This window comes from Amblyomma americanum, chromosome 8 (genome assembly GCF_052857255.1).
Source record: "Amblyomma americanum isolate KBUSLIRL-KWMA chromosome 8, ASM5285725v1, whole genome shotgun sequence".
NCBI lineage: Eukaryota > Metazoa > Arthropoda > Arachnida > Ixodida > Ixodidae > Amblyomma > Amblyomma americanum.
The window spans coordinates 27,772,659-27,799,316 of record NC_135504.1 but is presented as its reverse complement, the minus strand read 5'-3'; the positions used below and the strand labels follow the sequence as shown (position 1 = coordinate 27,799,316).

Genomic DNA, 26,658 nt, shown 5'->3' with positions numbered 1-26,658 from the left:
TCAGTTGCATTTATTAGGCTAGAATGAATAGCTTCTTTCTTAAATGCGGCATGCAGAATGCATCACTACCAAGGATCTTCAAGCTGTTTCGAGCACTGGGCCTCCGGCACCTAGTGGTGGTGAATGGAAGCAACATGGTGAGTGGCCCCCTCACATGCCCGTTTCTTGTGCACGAGAGACTGTGTTGGGTGAATTTTATATTTGACCCTGCCGCCACTAGTAGATGCAGTTTCAGTGGCGATAGCTGCTGTGTGCAGACTTGTCATGCTGAATGGGACTTGTGAAACCTGGTTGAGCTTCAGCTGTGCTACAGGGGTGAGCAGGGCCATTTGTTGCGGGTTGCGCGTGTGGTGATTAACACTTTCCTGGCCACACCCATAGGCGATATGACATTAACTTCCGATGAGTTCGTGCGCTGCAAAATTAAAAAAAATTGCCCTCAAAATAGCAGTACCAAAGCTTCTTCTGATCAAAGACTACAATGATGGCATATACATTTGAGGTGGGTAAGTCAGAGCAGTTTATTAGCTACTATAAAAGAAAGAAAAACTTTGATTCTTAAAACTTCCTTTTTAAGAGTAGAACCCGATAGCCTTATTTGACTACCACCGCTTATTAGCAGGCGCAATCTGCAGCCACATACGGGAGGTTGGGGAGGGGTGGTGCTGGTTTTCTTCTTATCGACAGCAGCCATTGGCTGCTGCGTGCGGGGAGGGGGTGCCGGTTCTGCACGTTGACCATAGCAGCTGCTCAAGGCCAGCACCAAGAGCTATGTGACGGAGCTGTGCAGCAAAATTGCAACCACGCTATAGCATCCCTGATATCTCGCTTCTATTTATGGCACCATGCTTTCGGTTTGATTGTAAGTCGACCCCCACTTCAGGTTTTCAAATTTATGGTCATAATGCTGCAATAAGGCTGCATTGCCAGAGGATGGAGAAGTTTGGATTTTGCTCCAGATTTACTGTATGCACTTGAGTATTAGCGTGCAGTTTTATCGACCTTCAGCATTTGGAAATTATCAAAATTACCTATATTTAATTATGCTGCAGTCACCTTTTCTTTAATAAATGTTCCCTTTAATTCTACAATTAAAGGACCTTGTAGCGATGAAATCCTGTAAGTTCACAAATTTTATCTGGCGTTTTCAATGCCTGTGCGTTATGTGTCATGTATTATGTGTCAAAGTGTCGTGAGTCGTCACTTTCACTTTCAGGTTGTCGGCATAGTCACCCGTAAGGACCTGGCCCGGTACCGCATGACCAGCCACTACGGCCGGCTTGGCATGGAAGAATTGCATGTGTCTCATGGGTGAACTTTCATTGCTGCTGCTGGGCGAACTTCCTGGCTCGTGATCTGGCTCTCGGGCTCGACAAGCCAACCTCCTGCAAGGACCTGGTTACATGGCTCACTTGACACAACTTGCAGAAGGAATGCACTTCATAGTGCATACAGTGCTGCCTAATCAGTTGCTGCACATTCATCATGCCTCAGCCATTTGACGTACGGGATGAAGCTTTTAATGAGATTAAGGACTTGACCTGTGGAGGATACACACGATTTATTTTTGATAACAATCTCGCATGGTGCTTTTTTGGCATTTTTGTAGGTACTGTATGCCTGTATACTGTCACATGAAGGGTGCATGTAAATATAACTGCACACTACTCATTGCTTCTGTGCCACTTGTGGAAGTCTTAGGACGAGATGAAGTTCTTGTGCTGTCTGTGTTTACAAGGCTGCATACAGGCTTCAGACTCGGTGCGATAGATTCTCTGCTAGTTATTGTTCTACACACTGTGTGAAGAAGGCTATACTCTCAGGTTGCAATGTGTGGGGAGATGTGAAGATGTTGTGTATATACATGTTGTCAAGTTATGCGGCTAACGTCAGATGCATACTACAGGTCACCCAAAATTTATGATTTATTTTGTTCTATATCGAAGCATTTAATCTGTGTTGTCACTGTTGGCTTATATCATCATTCAGGAAATTAATGTAGCATGAAAGTACTGACAGGCAAATAGAGGGAAAATCTCTGCTGTGATATGAACAGCATTCTAGTCTCTTGCCTTCTAATCGACATGTAGGTGCACTTGACATTGTATGCCTCAGTTCCTGAAACGTAAGATTAAAATGTATTTTATTATTGACTCTTGTTTCATATAGTACAGTATATATAGTAGATTCCATATTTTCAGTTTTGTAATTTGAACTGTAGTTGGTGATCAACTGTACTGGAGTGATGCGAAGGTTGTAGCTGTGGCTTTCCTGACTTAATGGTTATGGTCTGTTATGTTTTTCGTGTAATTTGTCATGTGAAGCATGTTTAACATCCAAGGATTACTAAGTACGTAAAATCATTCGGTCGACGAAATTAGGCTGTGGGTTGTACTATTGGTACAGATCTCACATTGAACATGTTAGGAACAGTTTCACATATCTTCAAACATTTGCTATTCAGTCATCTTCTTGCATAAAATTTTGACATGCTGTGCAAATGCACTCCAGCTGACAGCTACTACTCGTACATAATGCACTTTTCTATTGCAAGCGACTAAGGCCACCTTGCTTTCAAAAAAGCGAGAGCCTTTTTTTCTGTCATCCTTTTGTTGAACGTGTGAAAATTGACCATAGCTTCCTGTCTTTCCAGACTTTGTCAGAAAACCTTAATTGCTGCTTGCCGTTTCTGCTAGCATGCAGCGATGTTTGTGTTTTGATTCTGGCCTCCCGTTCATTTATATAATGCGTCCACTGTTCTGCATCATGATTTTTGTAAATTTTGTGTCCTCTGTTTTGTTTTCTTTGTATAAAAACTTTTTGTCTATTTACTCCGTGTGATTCAAACTTGCTGCTGCTCAGTGAACAGACTTTGCTGGATTATACTTCCTTGTGTTTCATATGTGGGCAATGAAATTTGGGTTCCTCCCTGAAATGAAGGTCAGCCTCCATGAAATGCAGGATTGTGAATTTACACTTATTTCTTTCACAAATTCATTCTTTTAGATGTCAATGACTGTAAAGTTGATGACTGTGTAGGGCAAAATGTTTTTCATGTTATTGGGACAAATTCTTTCTTTAATGCTATTTTGTGATTGTACCAAGCAAGATCCTATCTACTCAAGTTGTCGTTGGAGATTGGGTCAAGTGCATGCACTGTTTTTTTGACAGGTGCTCGCTGACCAAGGGTAATATATGCCTGAAAGGCAGGAGAGAGAGCCTTATGCTGTATTCATCTCTGTTGTGCAATGAATGGAAAGGGATCCACAGAGATTCAAAGGAAATTTGGAGGAAATCTGTCCTCTTCGCATAAGGTATTGTGTGGAGAGGGAAAAATGCATTCGCAGGAGATGGTGCCCTTGATGGATATGTTTGTTTGAAGGTCAATATTCTCGCCATCGTAGTGTGACTCAGCTAATTGGTTCTCTAATCAGAGGTGCAGAAAACTATGCAAAACTATAGCTGAAAGTGGCAAAATACATTAGAATCCAGACGTGCGTCGGCTGGACTTTTGCGGCAAGGCTTACCGTGATTGATTAGCATGGGAAGTCTCGGAGACCAGCGAGCTTAAAAAAAAAATTTCGGAGAACTAAGTGAACAGCATTGTCGAAAGCCGCAAAAGGCAAGCACTGCAACATTTCTTTAGAGAAGTGTGAAATGTGAAAAGCCGGATCGATTTTTGAGATCCTGTGTGTATAACAAATGCTCTCGTTTTATTGCTGCAATGTGCTTTTTTTGGTGTTGCTATAATTGCACTGGCAGGAGTTTTGGGTGTCGCAGTCAGTGCCTTATGCAGAGGCATGACTTGTTAGCTTATTTACGCCTATAGGAGATGAAAAAACTGGCGATGGTTTAGCTCTGGTTAAACCTGGAGTGACGCGATAGCTACGGCTGGCAGAGTGAAGCTTGGCACGTGACCAACCACGTGATCAGCCACAGCGCCACGCCGCCGGCAGCTGCTCCGCACCACGCTGAAGGCTCGAAATGCTACCGTAATGTAGCTGTCGCTACAAAAGGTGACGGACAGAATCCACTCCCATTTGCTCTAGTTGACCTGTGTTTTGAAAAGTATACGCTGTGCGGCTGTCGTGCATCTTGCCCCCGCAGTGCTGTGATTGTTATCCGAAACTAACACAGGCCGAATGTGCTTGCAGGGAAAAAATTGACAGACGTTCAGATTGATTCAATGAACTGGCTAAGCAGGATGTGCCTTTAGGATGATTCTTCCGCCTCATCCCGTTCAATTTAGTTTGTCTATAACTTTTATGTTTCGTTAATGTTTTATTTGTACGTACATGCTGCATTATACACGTTTCTCCTTGGCACGCTGCGTTGGATCAGCTGATGACGCGCGCTTGCTTTTGGTGCCATTTGCCATGTCTCCACACTCGCCACTTGCTTGCGGGCGCTGTTTCGACTGCCTCTCTAAGATGCCTCAATACAGCTGCATTGGGGTACAGTGTACTTTAATTGAGGCGCTCTATGCCTCTCGAGTCACAGTAGTACTCGGATACAAGTCAAGAAAAAAGCGGCTTTTCCTGGTCGAAGGACCAGGCAGTGGTGTCGGCCGTTTCTCATGACCCTTCAGCGTAGGTAGCATAACGATGCAGGGAGTGGCGTGACAATGCATAGAGAGGACTGTCCCCGACAACGCAGGGAAGGGACTTTCGGCTGCCTCTCCGTACACTGTCAGGCTAGCAGGTTCATGAGCATCAACCGACGCCATTGGCTGGAAGGGGGTCCTTTGACAGGAAACAGCTGCTTTTTTCTTGACCTTCATCTGACTATTGTGTGTCCGCCTCTCTACCTCAGCTAAAGCAGATTTTTCTTCTCGCCTCGTCGGGGATAGGGAGCCCAAATGCATTCCCTCGGATTGCAGTTGTCGCGCTCTTGCTGCAGGCTTCTCTCGGCGCAGAGAGGCTCACGTTGGCATTTTCGCCTAATGATTACGCTGCAAAAACTTGCGAAAGCTAGGCTGATACACCTCGTTCCAGTTCTGGTCATCGTTCAGAGCATGTCAGATTCCACCTGCATCCCGCCATTGCTATGCATTACTTTCGCTTTCGTGCTTCTTTCGCAGCCCCCAGGCATTTTGTTTTCTGCCTGAGCATCACATGCTCACTATGCGGCGCCTTTGCAGGCCGCTCTGCATGACATTCTGTTGCCTTAACTCTCAGCAGCTATAGCTCACGTATATACAACCACCGGCTGAAAATTCGAAGTTATAGAGGCCCATGTACTGTGCGATACCGGTGCACGTCAAAGAACCCCAGGTGGTCGAAATTTCCGGAGCCCTCCACTACTGCGTCCCTCATAGCCTGAGTTGCTTTGGGACGTTAAACCCCCATAAACCAAACCAAACCAAAATTCGGACCTGCGATTTTGCAGACGTGCTTGGTTATTTGGAATTTTTTTAGACGTCTCCAAATGCGTTACCGAGCCCAGGTATGTCGGCGACTTTAACTTCTGGGTATCGCAAATCACTTAACATCTCAGCTCATTGGCACGTCTGGCAGCTTTACAATCGTTTAATTTGTACGCTGGAACCCTGTTTATTCGAGAGGAGTAAGCAACCAGTATACACAATAAAGCGGATTTCAGACTGGAAGGAAATCGCTTTAAATGCGGGGGCTGACATTCTTCGTTGACCGGTGTATGCCGGCGACATTGTGATCGCCTGCCCGTGTCTTCGGACGTGTTCCGCCGCTCAAGACTCGCTTTGCCGAGTCCTACACGACGAGGTTGCGATGGAGGAGGTGCAGGGCCGCGCCGAGATCGTTCACGTGAACGGAAGAAAATGGCGGCTCCCTTCGAAGACAGCACTACCGCGAGTCCGTGACAAAATCCTGTCTTAAGACTTTTTCGTCCCCCTACTTAGTACCTGTTAAGCCTTTCCTCAAACGTGAGCCGTCGCAGAGTGCTAATGGGAGAACACACCGCCGGTTTCGAGGCTTATTAATGCGAAAGCACATGTCCGTTTAGCACAATAGCTGGCGTCCGCTGTCTATGGGAAAAAATTGGTTTTTGGGGAAAGAAATGGCGCAGTATCTGTCTCATATTTCGTTGGACACCTGAACCGCGCCGTAAGGAAAGGGATAAAAGGGAGTGAAAGAAGGTGCCGTAGTGGAGGGCTCCGGAATAATTTCGACCACCTGGGGATCTTTAACGTGCACTGACATCGCACAGCACACGGGCGCCTTAGCGTTTTGCCTCCATAAAAACGCAGCCGCCGCGGTCGGGTTCGAACCCGGGAACTCCGGATCAGTAGCCGAGCGCACTAACCACAGCCACCGCGGCGGGTTGGGGAAAGGAAATGGCGCAGTATATCTCGCATCTCGGCTGACACCTGAACCGCGCCGTAAGGGAAGGGATAAAGGAGGGACTGAGAAGAAAGTAGGTGCCGTAGTGGAGGGCTCCGCAATAATTTCGACCGGCTGGGGATCATTAACGTGCACTGACATCGCACAGCTCACGGGTGCTTTTTGCATTTCGCCTCCATCGAAACTCAGCCGCCGCGGTCGGGTTCGAACCCGGGAACTCCGGATCAGTAGCCGAGCGCCCTAACCACTGAGCCACCGTCTATGGCATGAAATTCGGAAATGTAATTTCATTTACGTGCCGCGTCGTCGTGGTCAGTGCATCTGCGTATGACCGCCATGCATTGCTTGGACATGTGGATCAAGACATTCGTCTGCCAGCGTCCGACCCTTGGCAGTGCCTGCATCATCATTGTACACCAACATGCGCAGAGTACTGCGCACCGGGACTCCAGCGGGCGCCACAGTGCAATCAAGCTATAAATGGGCCTCGCGCTGGCTTCGCAGTCACTGGGCATGGCAACATCGGAAGCATGCGGAACAGTGATCTGTTAATCTACCTTGTGCAGTTCTACATATGCTTCAGAAAGCAAGCACATTCGAAGCTGTTCGACTTTGTATTTACTTGCTATCGTATGCGAGAAATGAGGCTGTGGGCGAAACGCGGGCTTACCGCAATGTGCACTAGTCAACTCATTGGCGCGCGTGAAGCTGGTAATTTTTAGGACATCCAAGAACTTGTAGTTAAGCTGGAGAGGCTGCAGTGTGATCGGAAGTTGTGAAAAGGAAAACTAATGGAACCTGCACTGTTTGCACGAGGAGCGAAAATTGACCTTCATTATCTCATTTTTATTTTCATGTCATTTTCGACCTGCTCTTGCGGTCCTGTAGTCAAACGGCATCTCGAAGAATGACCGTCGTTCTATATAGCCCGACTTCGTGTTTGGCAGCCGAGTGCTACAGTATCGAGCCACCGTAACGGGTGTGCTAGCAGAACAACGAGGGAATTCTGATGCCTTCAAGTAGGGGCCTTTCCATAACACAGCCTACCATTTATATTTCAAACGCAAAAAGAAAAAAAAATCCCTGCGCTGCCCAAGCCGACTCCAAGCGACTTCACGCCACCGCCATCTTAAAGTAACCGCCACTGACTTTACGTCATCTGTGGCCGCAGCGCCACTTGATCCAATGACGGCGAGGAAAAACGCATAGAACGGTAAAGTCATTTAGGCCCAATTGTCTTCGAATCGAGGTATGGAAGGTAATTACTGCGAAAGCATTATATGGCCCATTGGCATGAAAACCCGCGATTGGTCGATATGTTGTGACATCATCAAAGGCGGGAAGATACGAAATGTTAACTTGCAATAGTATTTACACAAGGAGGATATTCCCTCCCCCAGACAAAGCCTTTAATAAGGAGCAGGAGACCACTTGGAGGCGACTCCAGACGCGATCCTTCATGACGCCTTACCTGTTGTCAAAATTCTACCCCGGTGAATACGACCCTGCATGTACATTATGTGGTGATTTATAGCCACTTATGATCACCTATTGTGGAATTGTAAAGAGGAGCCGCCCCCGAAATCTCTAATACAGGTTCCTACTCTCGAGCAGTGGAAGGCCGTGTTGGTCAGCTCAGACTTGGGAGTTCAAACCCGGGTCATTGAATGGGCTACCCAGGTCGCTGTCAGCCGTGGACTGATAGCCACCTAGCACGGATCGTCTGCATTCTGCCTTTTCTGGCGAATTAAATGTTTTCTAATCCAATACACAAGTACCCCATCATCTTCCCCGACAAATATGACAGCATCTGCCCTTGGTGTGGTGAAATTCCAACAACATATCATGTAACATGGGGCTGCTCCGGTCCCAAGCCTCCCGAACTAGACAAACATCACTCCGAGGAACAGTGGGAGTCTGCCCTGTTCAGCTCTGACTTGGCGACGCAGCGAAAGCTGATATCCCAAGCAAGAGCAACTGCGGTGGACATTGGGGTCCTGAAATAAGGACTCCACCCAAAATCTGTACTTTCGCCTCTCTATCCTACCTTTTTGGAATAAATGTTTTCTACTACTACAACTGCACCAACTACAATGGAATAGAATAGAATTGGAGTATAATGATAACAGTGGTAGAAAATCGAAATAAAATTGGTACAGAGTTTGAAACTCGCACGTAAGATCCTTAAGTGGCCCCAGTATTAGTAGTAGTATATTAACTTTATTTGCCGACGGATATAGGATGGGCTTGATTCCAACCGCTTAGACGACGGCCTGGAATCCGTGGGCCGGGGCGGCGTGTTCGGCCAGTCGGATGGTTGTAAGCTGAGTCTCAGTCTGAGCTGCGCATTACAGTCTCCCAAAGTTCATCTGCCCCTTATAATTTTTGCTACTTTTCCTTAGTAAAATGAGTACATTTCGATCGCAGTATGTTGGCTGGAAATTCGATGAAGAGTGCGGGACGTTTTGTTCTTCGCCCTTTGAAGACAATGACGAAGGAAGATAATCTCCTATGGAAATTTCCTTGTTTATGCCACTACACATTGGCCAATCCCCCGGTGTGGGTATGTGCCATGCCTTAAGAGGACGAAGAAGAAGAGGATCTTGCGAGGCCTGGCTTGCTTTCGCTGCATGTCTTTGCAGGCGTTCCTCACCTTGCATCACATTATGGCTAACAAGGGCGGCAGCAATAAGGTGAGCATTGAGAGCAGCATATCCTGCGCAGCGTATACCACCATCTTGTGCCGATTCCTAAAATCGAGCTTGAAGCCCGCCTGCCGCCCACAGCAGACTTCGGCGACGACCGTGCTCGCCTTACGTCCGCATCAGGGTGGTGCGGTTTCATCTGCCTATATATCGTTTCCGCTGATAAATGGCTTGAATTCAACGCATAGCTAGAAATTTTTTCGCCGAACCGAAGTGTTTAGGCACACGGGCAGTCATGCCCCATTCGGGGAATCCCCCCTCTTCAGGGAATTTGGGGGTTAAAATTAACGGGAAGGGAATTTTTATCGAGTAACGGAATTCCGGAAACAAACTTTCCCTAACCTGACGGAATTTTCAAGCTGCTGCAGGGAAAACAGGCCTGCATAATAGGATTCTGAATCTAGTTGAGGGAATTTCGCTAACGGCATGGACCATCTCGGCGCCTGGGTTTCATCTGCCTATAGCGTGTCCGCTGATAAATGGTTTGAATTCAACGCGTAGCTAGGAATTTTTCCGGAGAAAGAGCCGAAGTTGTCAGGCACACCGGAAGTCATGCTTTATACAGGGACTGCTCCATTTTTCAGGGAATTTGAGGGGTAAAATTAACGGGAAATTTTTTTTTTGAGTTACAGGGAATTCCATAAACTTTCCCTAACCTGACAGAATTTTCAAACTGTTGCAGGGAAAACAGTCAAACAGTCGCGAATAAGGGAATTTTGGGTCTAGTGGAGGGAATTTCGCTAACGGCATGCACCATCACGGCGCCTGGGTTTAAGCGCTTATTGAGAAGCTGCCTTTTTTTTTGCAAAATGTTTCACATGACATCAACCTACGAACGAGTACCACGGTACTTCCCTCCCCACGTCCTAGTATTTTTCTGCCGCGATGTCTTGTTGCGGAAGGTAATGAAGCGTCATTGATACAATGCGTCTGTAAAACAGCGTATTGGTGTTCGAGCTGCACCCCGCCGCGGTGGCTCAGTGGTTAGGGCGCTCGACTACTGATCCGAAGTTCCCGGGTTCGAACCCGACCGCGGCGGCTGCGTTTTTATGGAGGAAAAACGGTAAGGCGCCCGTGTGCTGTGCGATGTCAGTGCACGTTAAAGATCCCCAGGTGGTCGAAATTATTCCGGAGCCCACCACTACGGCACCTCTTACTTCCTTTCTTCTTTCACTCCCTCCTTTATCCCTTCCCTTACGGCGCGGTTCAGGTGTCCAACGATATATGAGACAGATTTCGCGCCATTTCCTTCCCCCCCCCCCCCCCCCAAAAAAAACCAATTATTATTCGGGCTGCATAATAAAGACATGTTTCGCAGATGTAATGCTCTTAGCAGGTGCAGTTATTTTTGTCAAATGATCTCCGTGTTCAAAAGCCTCGAGAGTTACCAATGCCTTTGACTCTTTAAGAGCTCGTTACTGCTTTCATTGGCACATATTTTACTATTTAGAATCGCCGAAGGTGGGCGTTCACTCCTGCGCGGCCGTGACAAACGTGTCAATTGAGCGATTTTCGGTTCAAATTTAGCTGCCTGCTTCGACGAATAGAGCCTGCTGGAACTGCGCATGCATTTCAAGGAAGCTACATTCAGCATGCGCGGACAATGAGGCAATGGTGCCCATGCCATCGACATGGAAGCAACAGCAAGTGGCAATTTCCCAAGAATCTCGTACAGGTGTCGGACCGCTGGATGTTTTCAAGTTCTGACTGAATTGTTGTAGAGCGCAGAACAATGACTATGTAGGACAAAAGCTCCTATAGGGTCGTGGCGGACGTGCGAAATTCAAAAGCGATGCATTTGCGGCATTGTTATCGTCCCTTTAGGACAGCGGCGTCCTTAGGAAATACTAGTTTAGTAGAATTGGAGTCAATGCTATAGAGCTCTTACCTTTCTGCGTGTGAGTGCTTCAATATCTTTGTTATTTGCTTTTGCTGTGTTTGCTACAAACTTATTTTTGTTCTTTGTTTTTGTGAGTGAGTGCTTCAATTGCAATGTTATTTACTTTTGCTGTGTATACTGCAAATAAGATTATCTTTGGTTCTTCTGCCCTTGTTTATTCATATCTCTTATGCATATTGTATTGTGTACTGTTATATTAACGTTCACAGCGTTTATGTTCGTTCATTCATGTTACTTCTCCTGACGCTTGTACTTTGTTTTATATGTTGTGTACTGTTTGTGTTATGTTATGTTGAAATGTATATCGTCGGACCAAGTGGTTGCTATGATTTAGTGAAAAGGAGTAGCCGGAGCCGCTATGCAGCGCCAACGAGCCTTTATTGTTCATGTAAAAAATAGTACACCGCGTAATCAAAGACGGCTAATTATTCTCGCACACCGATATCTGAGCGTGCCCACCTCTGACAGTCTCCGCCATGCAGCGAACCCGCGCCCTTGCTCTCAGCAGCGTTACGCTCTAGGTACATCATCATCATCATCAGCTTGACTACACCCACTGCAGGGCAAATGCCTCTCCCATGTCTCTCCAATTAACCCTGTCCTTTGCCAGCTGCATCCACCCTTTGCCTGCAAACTTCTTAATCTCATCCGGCCACCTAACCTTCTGCCACCCCCTGCTCCGGTTGCCTTCCCCTGGAATCCACTCCATTACCCTTAAGGACCAGCGGTTATCTTGCCTTGCAATACATGCCCTGACCAAGCCCATTTCTTCCTCTTGATTTCGACTAGGATGTCATTAACCCGTGTTTGTTCCCTCACCCACTCTGCCCGCTTCCGGTGTCTCTTAACGTTACACCCATCATTTCTTTCTATGGCTCTCTACGTTGTCCTGAACCCTTTTCGTTAGTCTCCACATTTATGCTCCGTAGGTGAGTACCGGCACCTAGAGTGACTTGACAAATGCGTCACCAAGTGTACCGTTCACCTCCTAGCCGTCATCGAGGGGGAACTACGGCCGCCGTTGCTACGAGAGCCGGGCGCACAAGTTGGCCACCCTGTTCGCAATGACGGCCGGGGGCTCCAACGCGTCCCAGTTTCCCATGATGGTCATCGTCTACGGGGGAGGTAGGAGACACCTCTCAACGAAATGCCACTTACCTGCTCTTGCATATAGCAGCTGCTTTTCACCTCGTACCCCCGTTACCGAAAGTAACCGAGCAGCAGGTTTTTGCTTCTCAACCGTACAACGGAGCCCTTACCGCACCCCTATAGACCGAATGGTGTCAAAACGTGAGGACAAGGGTTCAGCCCACTTAAAAAGATTCAGAGCTTAAGGGTTGCCATAAGTGCTTCATTACTCGGCTAAGAAACAAACCACCGTTGCCCGGTTACCTTTGGCAAGGATGGTACATTAGCTCAGCATCAGAAGGCTCTGTTGAGCTTGGGATGATAGGATATTTCATGACGTCATAATACCGACCGACTGTGTGACCAGCGTGTAGGCAAAATTTTTTTTTTTCGGGACGGGCCCGAGGAAATTGTATAGGGCGTATCCCGGGGTTTGGGGGGGGGGGGGGGTGGAAGGCAGGACTCATGTCTAATAAGAACACTACTTGTTTGGGGGGGGGGGGGGGGGAATTGGCCGCGATTTCGGGGAGGGGGGCCCCTCGGGCCACCCCTTGGATACGTACCTGCCAGTAACCATGGGTTTCCCACCAGTCAATAAGTCCTATATACTTTGAGACGTCATAGTTAACACACCCTGCGAACATTCGCCAGACTCTACTTCAATCAATCAGCGTTTACTACGTGACATGACGTAACGTGGTATTCGTCTGAGAAATAACGATGGATGCTTTGTAGGGAACAGTCATCTATGCAAGACACAATACCAGAAGATCTCTATAGAGTCGAGGGCTCTACGGTTGCAGGGTGTTCGTTTCTCGCTGTTCGATCGACGCTGGCAAATGCGTGATTCCTTTCCTTCGAACGCAGCACCGTTCCTGGTGGCGTACCTGACGTTCTTGGAGTCGTGGCGTTCCCTATCCTGCGCCTGGAGAGCAACCTGGCGCAGTTCGCCGGCGACGGCAACAGGGGCATCTTCAGCACAGTTCCGCTCTTCATCGGTGAGCAGGAGCCTCCGGAGGAATCCTCGGAGAGGCACTTCGAATTCTGAGTCCGCAAAAAGGAGACAACCGCGTTCTCGCACTACTGACGTCCCTCCTTGACAGGGCTGCAATGATTCAGTATAAAGGAGGGCTTTGAAGCAAAAGCTACGTGAGGAAGTGCATCGCCATCGAGAGAACGTATAGAAGCGTTGGGGTTAAGTTTTTGGTCGAAGAAACACAACAATGACCCCTCGTTGGAAAGTGTCCGGTGCAGATTCGACCTGCCGCTGGAAACACTGGCTTTGCCAGCTAGTGAGCACAAGTTTTCTGTTGCAAAATACGACATATGGCGGGGACGCCGACGCCTTCTCTCCCTAAGAATGTCCTCTGTGCAGGCGTTGCAGTAACAATTCCCAGCTTCTCGCTTAATTCTGTCCCGCATAGCCGCGGCATAAGTGACAGCAGGAGCTGCGTTGTCATGTTTCCGGCAATGTTTCTGATCAGAGTGAGTGCTACTTTTCGTCGATTGCTTCTTACCGTCTCTTTCCTCTCCTTGGGCTTACGTCCGTCCTTGTTTAAATAAATGTAGTTTTTCTTTGTGTCATTTCTTTCCTCCTCGCGCGTGTCCTTAGGTTTCCCAGGCCTCGGGTAGACAATGTGTTTTATCCGTAACCATTTTTCCCTTGTGTAATTGCGTTCCCCAGTGATTCGCAGCGCGGCAGTTATTCCCCATAAAACGGAGTGCATATCCGGGGCGCAGGCGTGGGCTACTCGGTGACCGCGTACGCCGTGGTGCACGCCGTGGCCGACACAGTGCAGCTGTCCGATGCACTGTCGCTGCTCCTTTCCTGGACCAGGTCGTTCGATTGGCACCACGACTGCCCCGGCGGGTGGATAGCGCGCAACCTCACCTGCTACACCATAAGGAGGCGAGGCTCCGTGAGTTGTGCGCATGCGTGCGCTCTTTGTGAACACAATACGGGTGCGCAGTCCTCTTTTTTTGTCCATCGTTTGCCTTGTCTTCCATTACTGGCAGAGTGAACGTCGCTAAACAAAACGAGACAAAAAAATCACCTGTCGTTTGCCCTCTTAGTAAAGCGAATTTCGACGACAGATGGGGGTGGTGCGAAGTGCTAAGCCTAACCAGTGAGCCAGCGATCCGCTGTAAACAGTTTGTCTCTCCTCCTCTATATATCTCGGAGTGTTTAGTAATCCTAGTGTGTGTTGCCTTTTACCTCTATGCCTCTACAGTACCACATGTCGCCACGAGTAAGCTCTGCCGCCGCGGTGGCTCAGTGGTTATGGCGCTCGGCTGCTGGTTCAATGCCGGCCGGGGTGGTAGAATTTCGATGGAGGCGAAATTCTAGAGGCCCGTATACTGTGTGATGCCAGTGTACGTTTAAGAACCCCAGATGGTCGTAATTAATCGGAGCCCTCCCCTACGGCGTCCCTCATAGCCTGAGTCGCTTTGGGAATGGAATGAGATGGCTGACAGAATCGCTGGTCACATGACGTCACGTGAATACCCCCGCATCGGCGACGCATCGTGTCGTTGCCAATTACTCCCATGTTCACGTCGCGGTCCAGACTATAAGAATGTCACCCAGGTGGGCTGGGGTGTTGCAACTTCTGACAGTGCTGGATCAGATTAAGGCCACCCATGTGGGCACCTCTTTTTTCGTTGCGAGTTATCTGCGTGACTGACTGCTTCGGTTGTTGCATCTCTCCGTGTCTTAGATCCCTTGCGTGGTGGCGAGGGGACGGCTGGCCGACAGCTTCCGCCCGTCCTCCCTGTCCGAGGGCGTGCCTGTTGTCAGCGGCGATGAGGCGCTCCTGGTGTCTGTACAAACGTACAAAGTGGCAGTGGAGGACTGCATACCACGCCTGATGGACATTGCGCCGCCGTACGCTTTGTGAGTGGAGCTCCCACTTTGGAAATGCGGGCAGCGTGCGCACGGTAATCAGCGAGTCAGTAGATACATTTAACGTAGCGCGTACCGCCACCACTCATGCGCAGATCGTCATTAGGGCGTCAGATGGCGCCACGTTCCCGTCAACAGCGCGTACGTCTGCCACGTCGGGGCCAATCAGCGCGTGCGCAATGGTGGGGCGCGGTATGCGGTAGCGTTACGCGCTATGCTAAATGCATGCGGTAAGCGGTACCGCTACCGCTTACCGCGCCCCGCACTTCGCGTGCGCTGATTCGTCCCGACGCGACAGGCTAGCATAGTGTTGATGGGAACGTGGCGCCACCTAGCGTCCGCAGGGAGATCTGCGCATGCACAGTGGCGGCTAGCTGTACGCGTTAGCGATACGCGCTGTGCTAAAAGTGTCTAGTATCTATTGAGTCGGTCGGCCAGTCGGTGTCTAATCAAGCGTGACATCACCAACTCTGGCCAATAAGCGTGGCGCGCTGATATGACGTCATGCGTGACATCTGGCCATTCAGCGTGGTCTGCAAGACTGCACTGGAATCTGAAGTGTCTCAGCACAAGAAACTCCTGCAGACTGCACTAGACATTGTAGCGAGGAACGGCGAAGTGTTTTTTCCTTGTTCATTTGTCCGGCTCCACGCGTCTGTGTGCAGCCGTCGACAACCGATATGGGACGCGTCCACGCACGGCGAGTCCCGCGAGGAGCCGCTGTACGTCGTCGCCGCCATCTGGGCGGTGGTGTTCGCCACTGCTCACCGGGGGATACTGAGGATCAAGACGGTGAGCCGCTGCCGCTGCACACGAACCTTCCTTAGAACGAATATTGAGTTGCTGCGTGGCTCAGTTATAAAGGGTGTTCCGCTTTATTTATTACCGTACATTCAAAAGAACGCAGTTCCAAAGTTAATGAGAGCATGTTACATAATAGACCAATATATTTGCAGGCAAGTTTGAACAAGATACCTCCACTTGAAAAGTGGTATCGTTTTAGCCAACATCATCATCAGCCTGACTGCGCCCATTGCAGCGCAAGGACTTTAACACTGTTCTGTCTTCGAACAGACCGGCAGACGAGGTGACATTGTAGGCTCACGACGCTATTCGGCACTTTGGGGCTACTGCACGTAGTTTGCCGTTTCCCAGAGACTCACGCTGACTAAGGCTAGACTAAACCTGCAGGTGTCCTACGTCTTGATCACGCTGCACATGACGTCGACGCTGTTGCTCCTGGTTCGGGCCTCCACACTCGCTGGGGCCGTGCAAGGTTTGCACGTGCTTCTGCAACCTAACTGGACCTACATCACCGACCTGGAGGTAAGGACTTCACGTGCACGCGGGCTCTGTCGTGCGCCCACCGGTTGTTCCGTGCTCTTGTAGCCAGCGGATATTCCGTGCTCGTTTGTTATGAAGCACTGGCTGTATTTATAGCAACGACGCGAACTAGTACAGTGTATTGCAACGTTTCGTTTCCTTTCATTTTATTTGGACGTGACCTCAGTGGTGACGAAAGCAGCAGATGGGGAAGCAACCGACCACTCACATGCACGGCCGGTTTTGAGGCGGCGCCGCCGCATCCAGTCCGGCCGTGTCACGTGAATCGTGCTTCGTCAGTTCGTGCGCAACCGCTGCAAGTTTTCTTTCCGGGGACGGAAGTAGCTCGGGTAAAACTCGTTAGGAGTTTCAAAAGCGTCGCCGTGCTTTATAATTCGGCGGCTGCGTTTTTATGGAGGAAAAACGCTAAGGCGCCCGTGTGCTGTGCGATGTCAGTGCACGTTAAAGATCCCCAGGTGGTCGAAATTATGCCGGAGCCCTCCACTACGGCACCTATTCTTCCTTTCTTCTTTCACTCCCTCCTTTATCCCTTCCCTTACGGCGCGGTTCAGGTGTCCAAAGATATATGAGACAGATACTGCGCCATTTCCTTTCCCCCCCAAAACCAATTATTATTATTATTTATAATTCATCGCTGGTCCACCAGCAGAGCGGCATATGCGTGGGGCTCGTTTATACGAGCAGGCTTATGGGCGTGTACAGGCCCCGGCCTCCGTGACGTCAACTATCACGACCTACGTCACCGTAGGCAGCTACTAATGACACAACTATGCGAAATGAAAACGAAATGAGGCGTTACCAAATACAGCTCCTGGTTGCATTTTAAAACCAGGTATTTGCTCGTTACAGCCAACGTGCCGTATTTGCCTAAAGTAACCAGGCCGCATGGTTCACTTGTCAGTCGTATAGTGGAGCACTTGCGTCAACCGTCACGCTCTAAATCTCTAATGTAAGGAGAACTCGTGTCCTCGCCTTCCAAGACATTTTGATCTTCAGGGAAGCCGTAAGAGCTCTGCTATACAAGTTAGAAGCAAACCATGCAGCCTGGTCACTTTTGGCAAATACTTCACGTTACCGCAACTGCCTGTTATCTCGCAGATGTGGTCTCACGCCCTCTACGTGTCCCTGGAGAGTGTCGGTGTCACTGGTACGATCTACCTGGGCGTTGAGCGGCTCAACTGCTTCAAGAACAGAATACAAGAGTGAGTGTAGTCGAACCTCGCTGTAACAGAACTGCTTATAACGAAATAATGGATATAGTGAAGGAACTGCCGTTCCCCTGGAAAATTCTCACAGAAGCCGATGTATTTGATACTTTGTTCTTAGGAAGTACAAGTTTCCTACTACCCGAGATAGCGAACCTCTAGTTAAGCGCACTGGCCATTTCGAGCTGAGTATGCGAATTTGTAACGGTGTAACCCCCTCGTTGCACCACGGGCCACTGCGAGTGAGCTTTGCTTCTTTGGCTGTATGCGCAATTTAGTTTTCGTTCGCAGAGTGTTCGCATGGGTAAAACCGTTGGCAATGGGCGTGGTGGGCTTGACGGTATAGAGGTCTGCGGGTTTCAGGGGATCAAGCAAGATAAATTAAAGATTAAAACAACTTCTGTCCACCAGAAGGCGGCCTTCGTGAAAACCTTCGGTCTGGCCACCGAAAAGAAGTGTTCCCCGCGTGCCCGCAAGCTGTGCGGCGAAGCCAACAAAAAACGGTTTTACTCCGCGACGAAATCGGCGCCGCGCTCTCTTCTACAGCGGTCAGTATCAGATTCAGCACCTAGAAAATGGACTTAAACGTTCTGAATTGTTCTCTCTCTGTCTTCTGCGATGTTATTCCCACAAGGCCCATTTTCTAGGCTCCGAAGCCCTTGCGGGCTGTGGAATACAAGGGCGCGCGTTGGCAAGACTGATGTATTCGGTTGGTGGGCAGTCACTGACAAACGATTACGGGGTGCGAATTCGCGGAAGAAAATCATTCCTGCGTTGCCATGCTACAAAGTCAGCTCTTTTATCTGGCGGGTTGAGCACGCATGTCCCCTCATGTCTCTATGCTTTGCATTTGTTTGCTGTGCCTGACTGATCAGAAATATTTTTTTTTCCCGCGAACCTGCATCTCGTAAACTTTCGGTCATGACTGTACGCATATTCGACCACATAGATGGCGCTTGATGTGAGTGTTGAAGGCTCCCTCAACTCACATCGGTTGCACATTAGACGCCAACTATATTTCTTTTGTCAACAGTGTGGCAGGTAAGTCCGTTAACATGCAATAGTTGCAACCAAGATTTCAGCCGCCGCGGTGGCTCAATGGTTATGGCGCTCGGCTGCTGACCCGAAAGACGCGGGCTTGATCCCGGCCGCGGTGGTCGAATTTCGATGGAGGCGAAATTCTAGAGGTCCGTGTACTGTGCGATGTCAGTGCACGTTAAAGAACTCCAGGTGGTCGAAATTTCCGGAGCCCTTCACTACGGCGTCCCTCATAGCCCTGAGTCGCTTTGGGACGTGAAACCCCCATAAACGAAACTAAGCCAGCAACCAAGATTCGAAGAGAAGGCAAGCGTAGCAGGGGGCGGCAGAAGGTTAGGTAGGCGGATGAGATTAGGAAGTTTGCAGGGCATAGGGTTGGCGCAGCTCGCAAAGGACCGGGTTAATTGGAGAGACATGGGAGAGGCCTTTGCCCTGCAGTGGGTGCAGTCAGGCTGGTGATGATGATGGTGAGTTGCAACCAAGCTCTCATACACAGTCACTGACGGGAAGAGTTGATGAGTGTTAATGGTGGATAGCAAATAATTTCCAAGGCAGACATAAAACAAGCAGCAGCCACGCTGAACGAACTGAACCCGCTCCCCACCTTACCCCTCTTTGTAGTCTATACAGCCTATAGATTACAGCCTTTGTTGTGTACGAACGAATTGACAAATAGAACTTGTGCAGACGTATTAATGGCTCTCAGATTTTTTTTTCCTTTGATCTCGTCATGCTTGTTTCGGAAATAGCGTAGGGACGCCTGAGTCCATCCGAAGCACTTTGAGCATACCCTTATAAAAATGGTCTGTACATAGCCTATAGACTTTTTATAGACTCTATTACCGTCCTATAGATATTTCTTTTTGTAGATTCGTAGTGTACTAAATGTGTATGAACATAAATCTATAGATTGTCCATAGACTGTCTATAGCATTTATTTTGCCTGTAGACCGTTCTCTATAGGGTTTGTCTGTAGAGAATATGTGGACTTTATAGACATAAGTCTATAGACAGTAGTCTATAGACAGTCTATAGACTGTCTAAAGCAATTTTTGTGAGCGTATGCACGCTGTATCCTCTTTTTGCCTTTTGCAATAAACAGGGACGTGATGTTTGTGCTCGTGGCGGATACTGCCAGCAAGGGCATCGGCACTGTCGTCTCTTCCTTTTCCTGGGACACCTGTCGGACAGCACCGGCATCAGCGTGCACATGCTCGTGAACGCAGGTCAGTCAGCGTCCTGACGCAGTGGCGAGAAAGAGTAATCGCTTATTTTACAGCGACATCATCTATTAAGAACGTGTTTCCCCGGTTATGTGGCAATGACGTCACGCGCACCCTGTAGGAGAATCGCCAATGAAAGTTCAGTTGGGGCTAGTTGGTGCATGATATTTTTATGCTAAATGATGACCGAAGACTCTAGAAAATCCACGAAGAAGAGACAACACAAGGACGAAGTCCTTGTGTTGTCTCTTCTTCGTGGATTGTCTAATGTTTGCACTCATAGTTCACCTATAGAAGAAAAGAAATAAAAGATAAAGATGAATAAACAGTATTACGTAGTATTCACCACCGAAACCAGCGGTCGCTGAAACACTCTCACTACGCAGCGGTAGCAGCCCGCGAATATTATTTACGCGTAACTTTGAGCTCCACAAATGGCAAGACTGCAAATGTATTTTCTATCGTGAACAGCTCAACTATGAGAATCCGCTTCGCGTAAGGGACAAGAAGTAGACAAGACATGTGTAATAACTATACCGAGGTCGGGCACTCCGCCAGCCCGAGCTTGTGACCATCGTGATCGTCTTTAGCACTGCAACGTACGAGAATTCCTTTCGTCACGGGCGAAGGCGAACTGCAATTCGCATTCCGCCGGCTACATTCGCTCGCTGGTCGGTTCAGTCAATAAAGTGTCTCTCCTCTAGGATCGAGTGACCACCAGGGACACTATGTGCTCCGTTTTTTTCTTTAGCGAAAAGTAGCAAAATAACATGCATGCTGGGGTACAATAAATTAGGGAGTTTGGCGCCCTAGTCACGGAAACGTGTCACCAGCAGACATTTACACTGGGCTTCCTGCGCTGTTTCGGTTAGGAGCAAAAATACACCGGATGTCGCTTCTTGGTTTCAAAAACTGATATGACGTCGTCTTGTGCGCAGCTACGAAATCGTCAATGACACTGACCAGCAGACTATGTTAACTATAATTATCCTAATAAGTCCTTAGGTAATATAGGTATTTAGTAGGATTTGTTCAATAACTGATGTCCGCCGCTGCTTTGTGTGTGTTCCCAAAGAGAATTTCTTCCTATTTTAAATAATTTCTGAAAGTGACCCCAGAAACACCCGGTATGTCAATGGCATGGGCACTGCGAAAATTTTAATGATTGAAGGCTGCTCGCATCTCTTCCTTTTCGACATTGTGCGCACTATTGGCGTACTTGAATTTAAGTAAAAGTCCCTCAACATCTTGATCGCAGATTACAACCTCGTCGTCAGCATCACACCACAGGCAGTGAGCCTGGTACCTTACCCGGAGTTTGGAGCCGTATACATTCCCTGTGGGTGGTCTCTATGATGATGCCTAAGTTCGTGAGTAACCGACGTTCTCTAAGTTCGTTTGAGTTTATGCCTTTTGAAAGAACGTATCAGTTTGTTTGGATTGACTGTTGACGTTATTGCTTGGAAAAAGAGGCTGAAATTAGGGGTTGTAGGAGTCTGGGGGCACGGTGCCGACAGCGTTCGAGTAGTAGTGCGCAGTAAGCAGCCGTTGGGTGCATAGTGGCGTGTAGAGCTGTGGGGGGTGTGGGGTTGACTGCGTGGAGTAGCCTGGAGCAGTGAGCTGTCATGGGGAGCGTGGGTGAAGTTTAGGGATTTGAGGGTGCAGCGTTCACATTGTTGGCGTAGCCGGCTATAGTTAGCAGTCTCAGGGTGTGAAGATTTAGTTTGGGGGCTTTGGGCGTGTGGCGTTGATAGGGATTTAGTAGCCGGGAGCAGTAAGCAGTCATGGGTGGGTGAAGGAGGTAAAATTTTGGGCGCAGGGCTATGGGGTGCAGCGCTGACAGCGTTGGTGTAGCCGGGTGCAGTAAACCAGCCTCAGGATGCGTAGTTGGGGTTTAGAGTGTAGGGGTGTAGGGATGCGACGTACGTCGACGAGACTGACCCTGCAACCGACTGTAATTATTTAAGCCTATCCTTTGCACCGTGCTACTTTGCGTTAGCAATACGATTAATGATTCTAGCTGTCAAAACTTCGACGCCTGTGAGAAGTGATTTAAAGCCAACAGTGCCTACAAAAATGCATCAAAGCAAGTCATCCACAAACAGGCATTTCTGAGCAATTCGGACCTGGTGGTTCACACCTACGAATGACAAGACACGCATAAAAGTGCTATCAATGAAATTCTGAAGACATCATCCTTGCCGCATAGGATGGTGGACGATGTGAGTAACTACAAAGGAGCCGAAAAGAGTGATTTAGGACCACCTTTAGGCGGAACATTCGAATGTCCCGCTGAGTCGAGAATTTCGTTCTTGCGAGCTTTTGATCTAACGACATCCGTTACTGCGAAGTTGGGTGCAAAGTCCCGTGTACATTATCTTTAATACAGGCATACTACAGCGATAGCTGTTAGGCGCTCGTCCCTGGGTTGCGCGTCGGCCGTCGGCGTAACCGTGGCCGTGCTAGATCCACCGTTTGTGCCGGACAACCTGGGTCGCATAAGCCTACGGGTGGGTCTGTTTGGAACAGCCGCCTGCCAGTGCAGGGGTGCATCACGTGACCCACTACACCAGGGGTCGCGTGACTAAGCGCCTATACAGCTATCGCTGAATCTCGCATAACACAGTCGTAACCGTCCTGTGAGTTTTTTTTTTTTAGTTGGCTCTTGGCCCGAGCATGTCTCTGATGTGTCGCAGCTGATCGTGCCGACATCATCATCGAGGTGCTGTCCGTGTCTTTTCCGCCGATGCTGGTGAGGAGGAAGGCGGCGCACTTCTACATCTGCCTCTTCCTGTTCTTGGCGAGCGTCGCTGTCGGCGTACCCGTACGTATATATAGCGTGACCGGCTGCGGAGATTTAGCATAGTGCTCTCGTATAGCATAGCATAGCGGCGAGCGAAGCTGATCGGTTCGCTCCGCCCATGGTTCTAAACCCAGTCGCTGTACAGCATTTATTTTATTTCTGCACCCTCAAGGTCAGGGACGCCACAAGATTCTTGGCCGGGTTTTGACCCTGTTAAGCAGTGCATTCGCACTACACTAAAAGCTTTCCATGACGCCACTGCAGTTTTTCATGCGGAAACGGTCCTTGGCAGCGATACCGTTGTTTCATTTTTGGGTCGTTTGTAGCTTATAAAGCTCCCGTTTTAGTGAAAATAGCCTTTTTGTGATCGGAACGCGATAATCTATACTACACAGACCAACTACGATTTGTCCTTACTTCCCCTTTAATCAGTGTGCCACATATGAAAGATAAATTTCTTGCATGCCGTTTGTGTTTGTGTGAGCAGGCCAAGACACGCATTAAATACTACTACTAAATACTTTTGGGTAAATCTGCTTGGTCATGGAGTATTCCTCCGACTGCAGTGCAAGAGGTTCAGGCCCCTGTTTTCTATTGAATGTAAAAACTATAAACTTAGTGTTTTTTGTTTACGTTAATTTATGTCCTGTCACTTTTGAACAATATTAATTTGCTATGAAGCTCGGTACTACCAGCACAATTTCATACACGCACGAACAGTGCGAATACGCTTGAGCGTTCTTCATAAGAACCTCTTTTGAAGCGACCAGCCTAACTCAGCCATCTTCTAGAATTCATCTATTGGCCTCGTCTGCTTTTATGATCAATCGGAACGTACTAATAACACCGCGCAAGGACTTCATTCGATCCTTCATGCTTGGCAATGCTTGACACTGAGCACAAAACTGCCGCCTCCATTGCAAATGACGAACTAGCTATTGCGAGCTCACTAGATGGCAGCAGACATACTGCCTCAGAAGTTTGGGCACCGGCGCTTTTCTTGTAAATTTGTAGCATTACTCCGATTACTCCCTATTCACTGCCTTTGGGTTTGATCCGACTGTATTGGCAAAGCAAAGAAATCTTATTAGAACGCACCACTTCTGTTTTTGCTCCTTTTCTTCTGTTTTCTTGTCCTTACGAATCTTTTCGCCTTACTTCTTGAAATTAAAGTACCTAGTAAAAATAGATTTCTTCTTGACGGTTCTGCTTTGTTTCTCGTCTAGGATGGAGCGAAGATGGTTTCTATTCTGTCATACCATCAAAACAATTTCCGGTTTTTGTTTCTGGTGCTCGAAGTCGTGGTCATCCTCCACGTATATGGTGAGTCCACACGCCGTGGTTCTGTGTGCATAAAGAAAGAAATCGAACAGAAATAACAATTTACGGTGATTATACGCGTGGTAACGGGGATTGTCAGTGACAGCAAAGGAGACGATGCGAAGCGATACTGAATCCTCTGCTAGGGGCACCGCGGGTATAAGCACATCGAGCGTGGTTGCTTTTAACGGCACGTCATCTTGTACAGACTTGAAGCGACTGCCACAACATTTGCGTTCGCTTCTGGTTTGAACAATAATGCACACACAAAGGCGAAGGTTTTCGGATGCAGTCTCTTTGGAAGGTCCGAGGAGCGTTCGGTACACTCCAGTAGACTCTTAAACAGTCCGGTACACTCTAAGCAGGAATACGCCTATATGGGAGTAAAAAGGGACTAAGTTGTCCTCTACCACACTTCGATTTATAAATGAGAGTGCACTAGAGTGCGGTTTACCTTCTTTTTGCTCCTTTCTGTCTAGAGTGTTGTCGAATTCTCGTTGTGGCTAGTTGGTGATTACGTTTTCCATTTACATTTTACTTAGACGTAAAACACCCGTGACATCCTGCTGTATACTTCCGGCACGCTTTTACCACGTTAAACAAACAATAGAATTTGAATTTCAATGCAGTTTCACTTTGTACTGCACATTTTTAAGGCATGGAAAGGTATGCCTTTATCTAGGCTGCTTGAGCGCATTATCACCCGGGACATTCCATACGTGCATTATATGAATGCACGTAAAGCACACAAAGATAAAAGGCTATAGCGTAGCGCGTTGCGCGACCTGCTACCGTGACCCGCTTCCGAGGGGCGCCAGGTGGCGCCATGTGCCCAGCCAGCTACGCGCACCTCCTTCGCGTCGGGACCAATCAGCGCGTGCCCACTGGCGGGACGCGGAAGAGGATCACGATAGCGTGTCGCGGATCGCTGTATGCTATAGTCCTCTAATAAACGACATTAAACAGTGGACATATTTTCGCTCAGGTGTGAAGAGGCTTGGGATCGACTCCAGGTTAATGACGAATGAGGAACCAGGCTTCTTCGTCAAGTTTTGCTGGACTTCCCTGACTCCGGCGATCCTTGTCGTGAGTCTCAGATCTCACTCTTTTTCCCATGTTATTGGTGCGAGAGCACTTCGCAGCTAATTCTTGCACGAGAACATAGCTCATGCATCGTTCATCGCTTCCGGCCTTCTTTTAATGGCAATGCAGAGTGCTTTCGTTGCAATATTGATTAAAGGGGCCCCCGCCAGTTGAACCTCTTCGGGGTGGCCAGTTAGCATAGTTGACAGGGGACTGCGTTGCCGCGCTGGGGTTGAGTATCATATAGGTCATCGTTCAGCCAAATAACACAGTGTCAAGCGTCACTCACAACTTAGAAAAGAATCGCCAAGCAAGCTGATCTTCGTTTCTTGCAGATGCTTTTCCGCCTGATTTATGGTGCTGCTAGAGCAGCTGCTCGTTTGACACCGACGCCTGCGGTCCTTCGCACCTGTCAGCGTCGCGCTTTGCGCTATAGCTGTGACTTAGTATGTGCAACGCCGACCACACACGTATTTGGTGGACGGGGCCTTCCTTCCGCATGTCTAACGCGAGGCAAAGCGGTGGCAAGTCGAAACGTTAAGTCCTTGAGGAGGGAAAGCGATTGTAGAAGAAGTGCTCCAGCTAAACATTGTATGCATTCGTCTTCTGCTCTATTTCCCGTCGTTTACGGAAAAGGTGCCTCTTTAGGACGTCTCTCCAGAGACGCGCTGCCGTTTCGTAAGAATTTCGTAGGGTCAGGGCCCCTTCGAGAAAAGAAAAAAAAAAGGAAGCACTGCTGCACGTGCGTGTCCAGACTACTTCCCGACAAGCGTTGTCCGCGGTTAAACTCAGGCGTTTCTCTTTTGTTACATGCTCCTTTCGTAATTAAGCACCATATAAGGACGAGTCGCTTACTGAACTCTCAGCACTGGACCCAGGCGCCATCGATTTACAGCCTTTGCCAAAAGCACGTGGGCCACCCGATTCATTGCTGGTCCGAGTAGTATGACTGTGGTACAAGCGCCCCCATCTGGCGCCCGCTCACCTGGACGATGCGCACTGCTGCACGGCCCTGGCGAAGGGCCGACCGTTCTAAAGCGCTGACTTCCGACTCAGTGGCGGACAGGCTGTTAATATCTGACCTTATCTCGTAGCTTGCAGTCGCGACGCCTCATGCATTGCTGCAAAATAGTAAATATGATAACAGTTTACTTCCAACACGATCAAACTATTCATCTTTTCAACTGGCGGAAGCGATTCAGTTGGCAAATTAATGTTGCTCCTACGCTGGAAACAACAATTACCGAATGGACTTTTTTATATAATCAGAGCCGTAAGTAATGTTAACGAACGATCAGGAAATGCGGCAGCAAGTTCAGTACCTTCCGTGCCATTTTTTCCTTTTATTTGTTTCCCAAGTTAATACGATGTGCAGCGCATGTGCTTGCAATGTGTGTCCGCCCTTTTCCATTAGTCCGTGCCTCCGTGCGCACGAATGTTAGAGGGATACTAAGGTGAAGGGCATACGTACAGTTATTCTTCTTATTGTTAGTAAAAGATTGATTAATCAGCACTCTTTCAGTTGATGATTTTGTACGGCAACACAAGACATCCTTAATGTTAAAGTATGTAGATTTAAAAATGGAACAATTTTTTCCTCTTCACTCGATTCACACTCGAGACGTCAATACTGAAAATGACTCCGTGACGACCATTTAGGAAGTGAATGGCGGTAAAGCTCAGACTC

The 26,658-nt window shown here is 48.5% G+C and overlaps 1 protein-coding gene and 1 pseudogene across 2 annotated transcripts in view; both read left to right on the top strand.

Moving 5' to 3' along the window:
* ClC-b (chloride channel protein 7) overlaps positions 1–2,956 on the top strand; it is a 35,717-nt gene extending 32,761 nt beyond the window's left edge. Inside the window, exons 22-23 of the mRNA XM_077634270.1 lie at positions 57–137; positions 1,217–2,956. Coding sequence (XP_077490396.1) covers positions 57–137; positions 1,217–1,315 — 180 coding nt within the window. The 3' untranslated portion in view covers positions 1,316–2,956. The remainder of the gene's footprint in view (positions 1–56; positions 138–1,216) is intronic.
* A 3,700-nt stretch (positions 2,957–6,656) lies between these two features.
* On the top strand, positions 6,657–21,139 carry LOC144102243 (sodium-dependent acetylcholine transporter-like; annotated as a pseudogene). Its single transcript, XR_013308189.1, has 11 exons — positions 6,657–6,731; positions 8,963–9,013; positions 11,918–12,050; positions 12,921–13,051; positions 13,794–13,972; positions 14,771–14,946; positions 15,621–15,747; positions 16,147–16,281; positions 17,398–17,501; positions 19,645–19,768; positions 21,024–21,139. The product of XR_013308189.1 is annotated as a sodium-dependent acetylcholine transporter-like (transcript).
* The last annotated feature ends 5,519 nt before the right edge of the window (positions 21,140–26,658 follow it).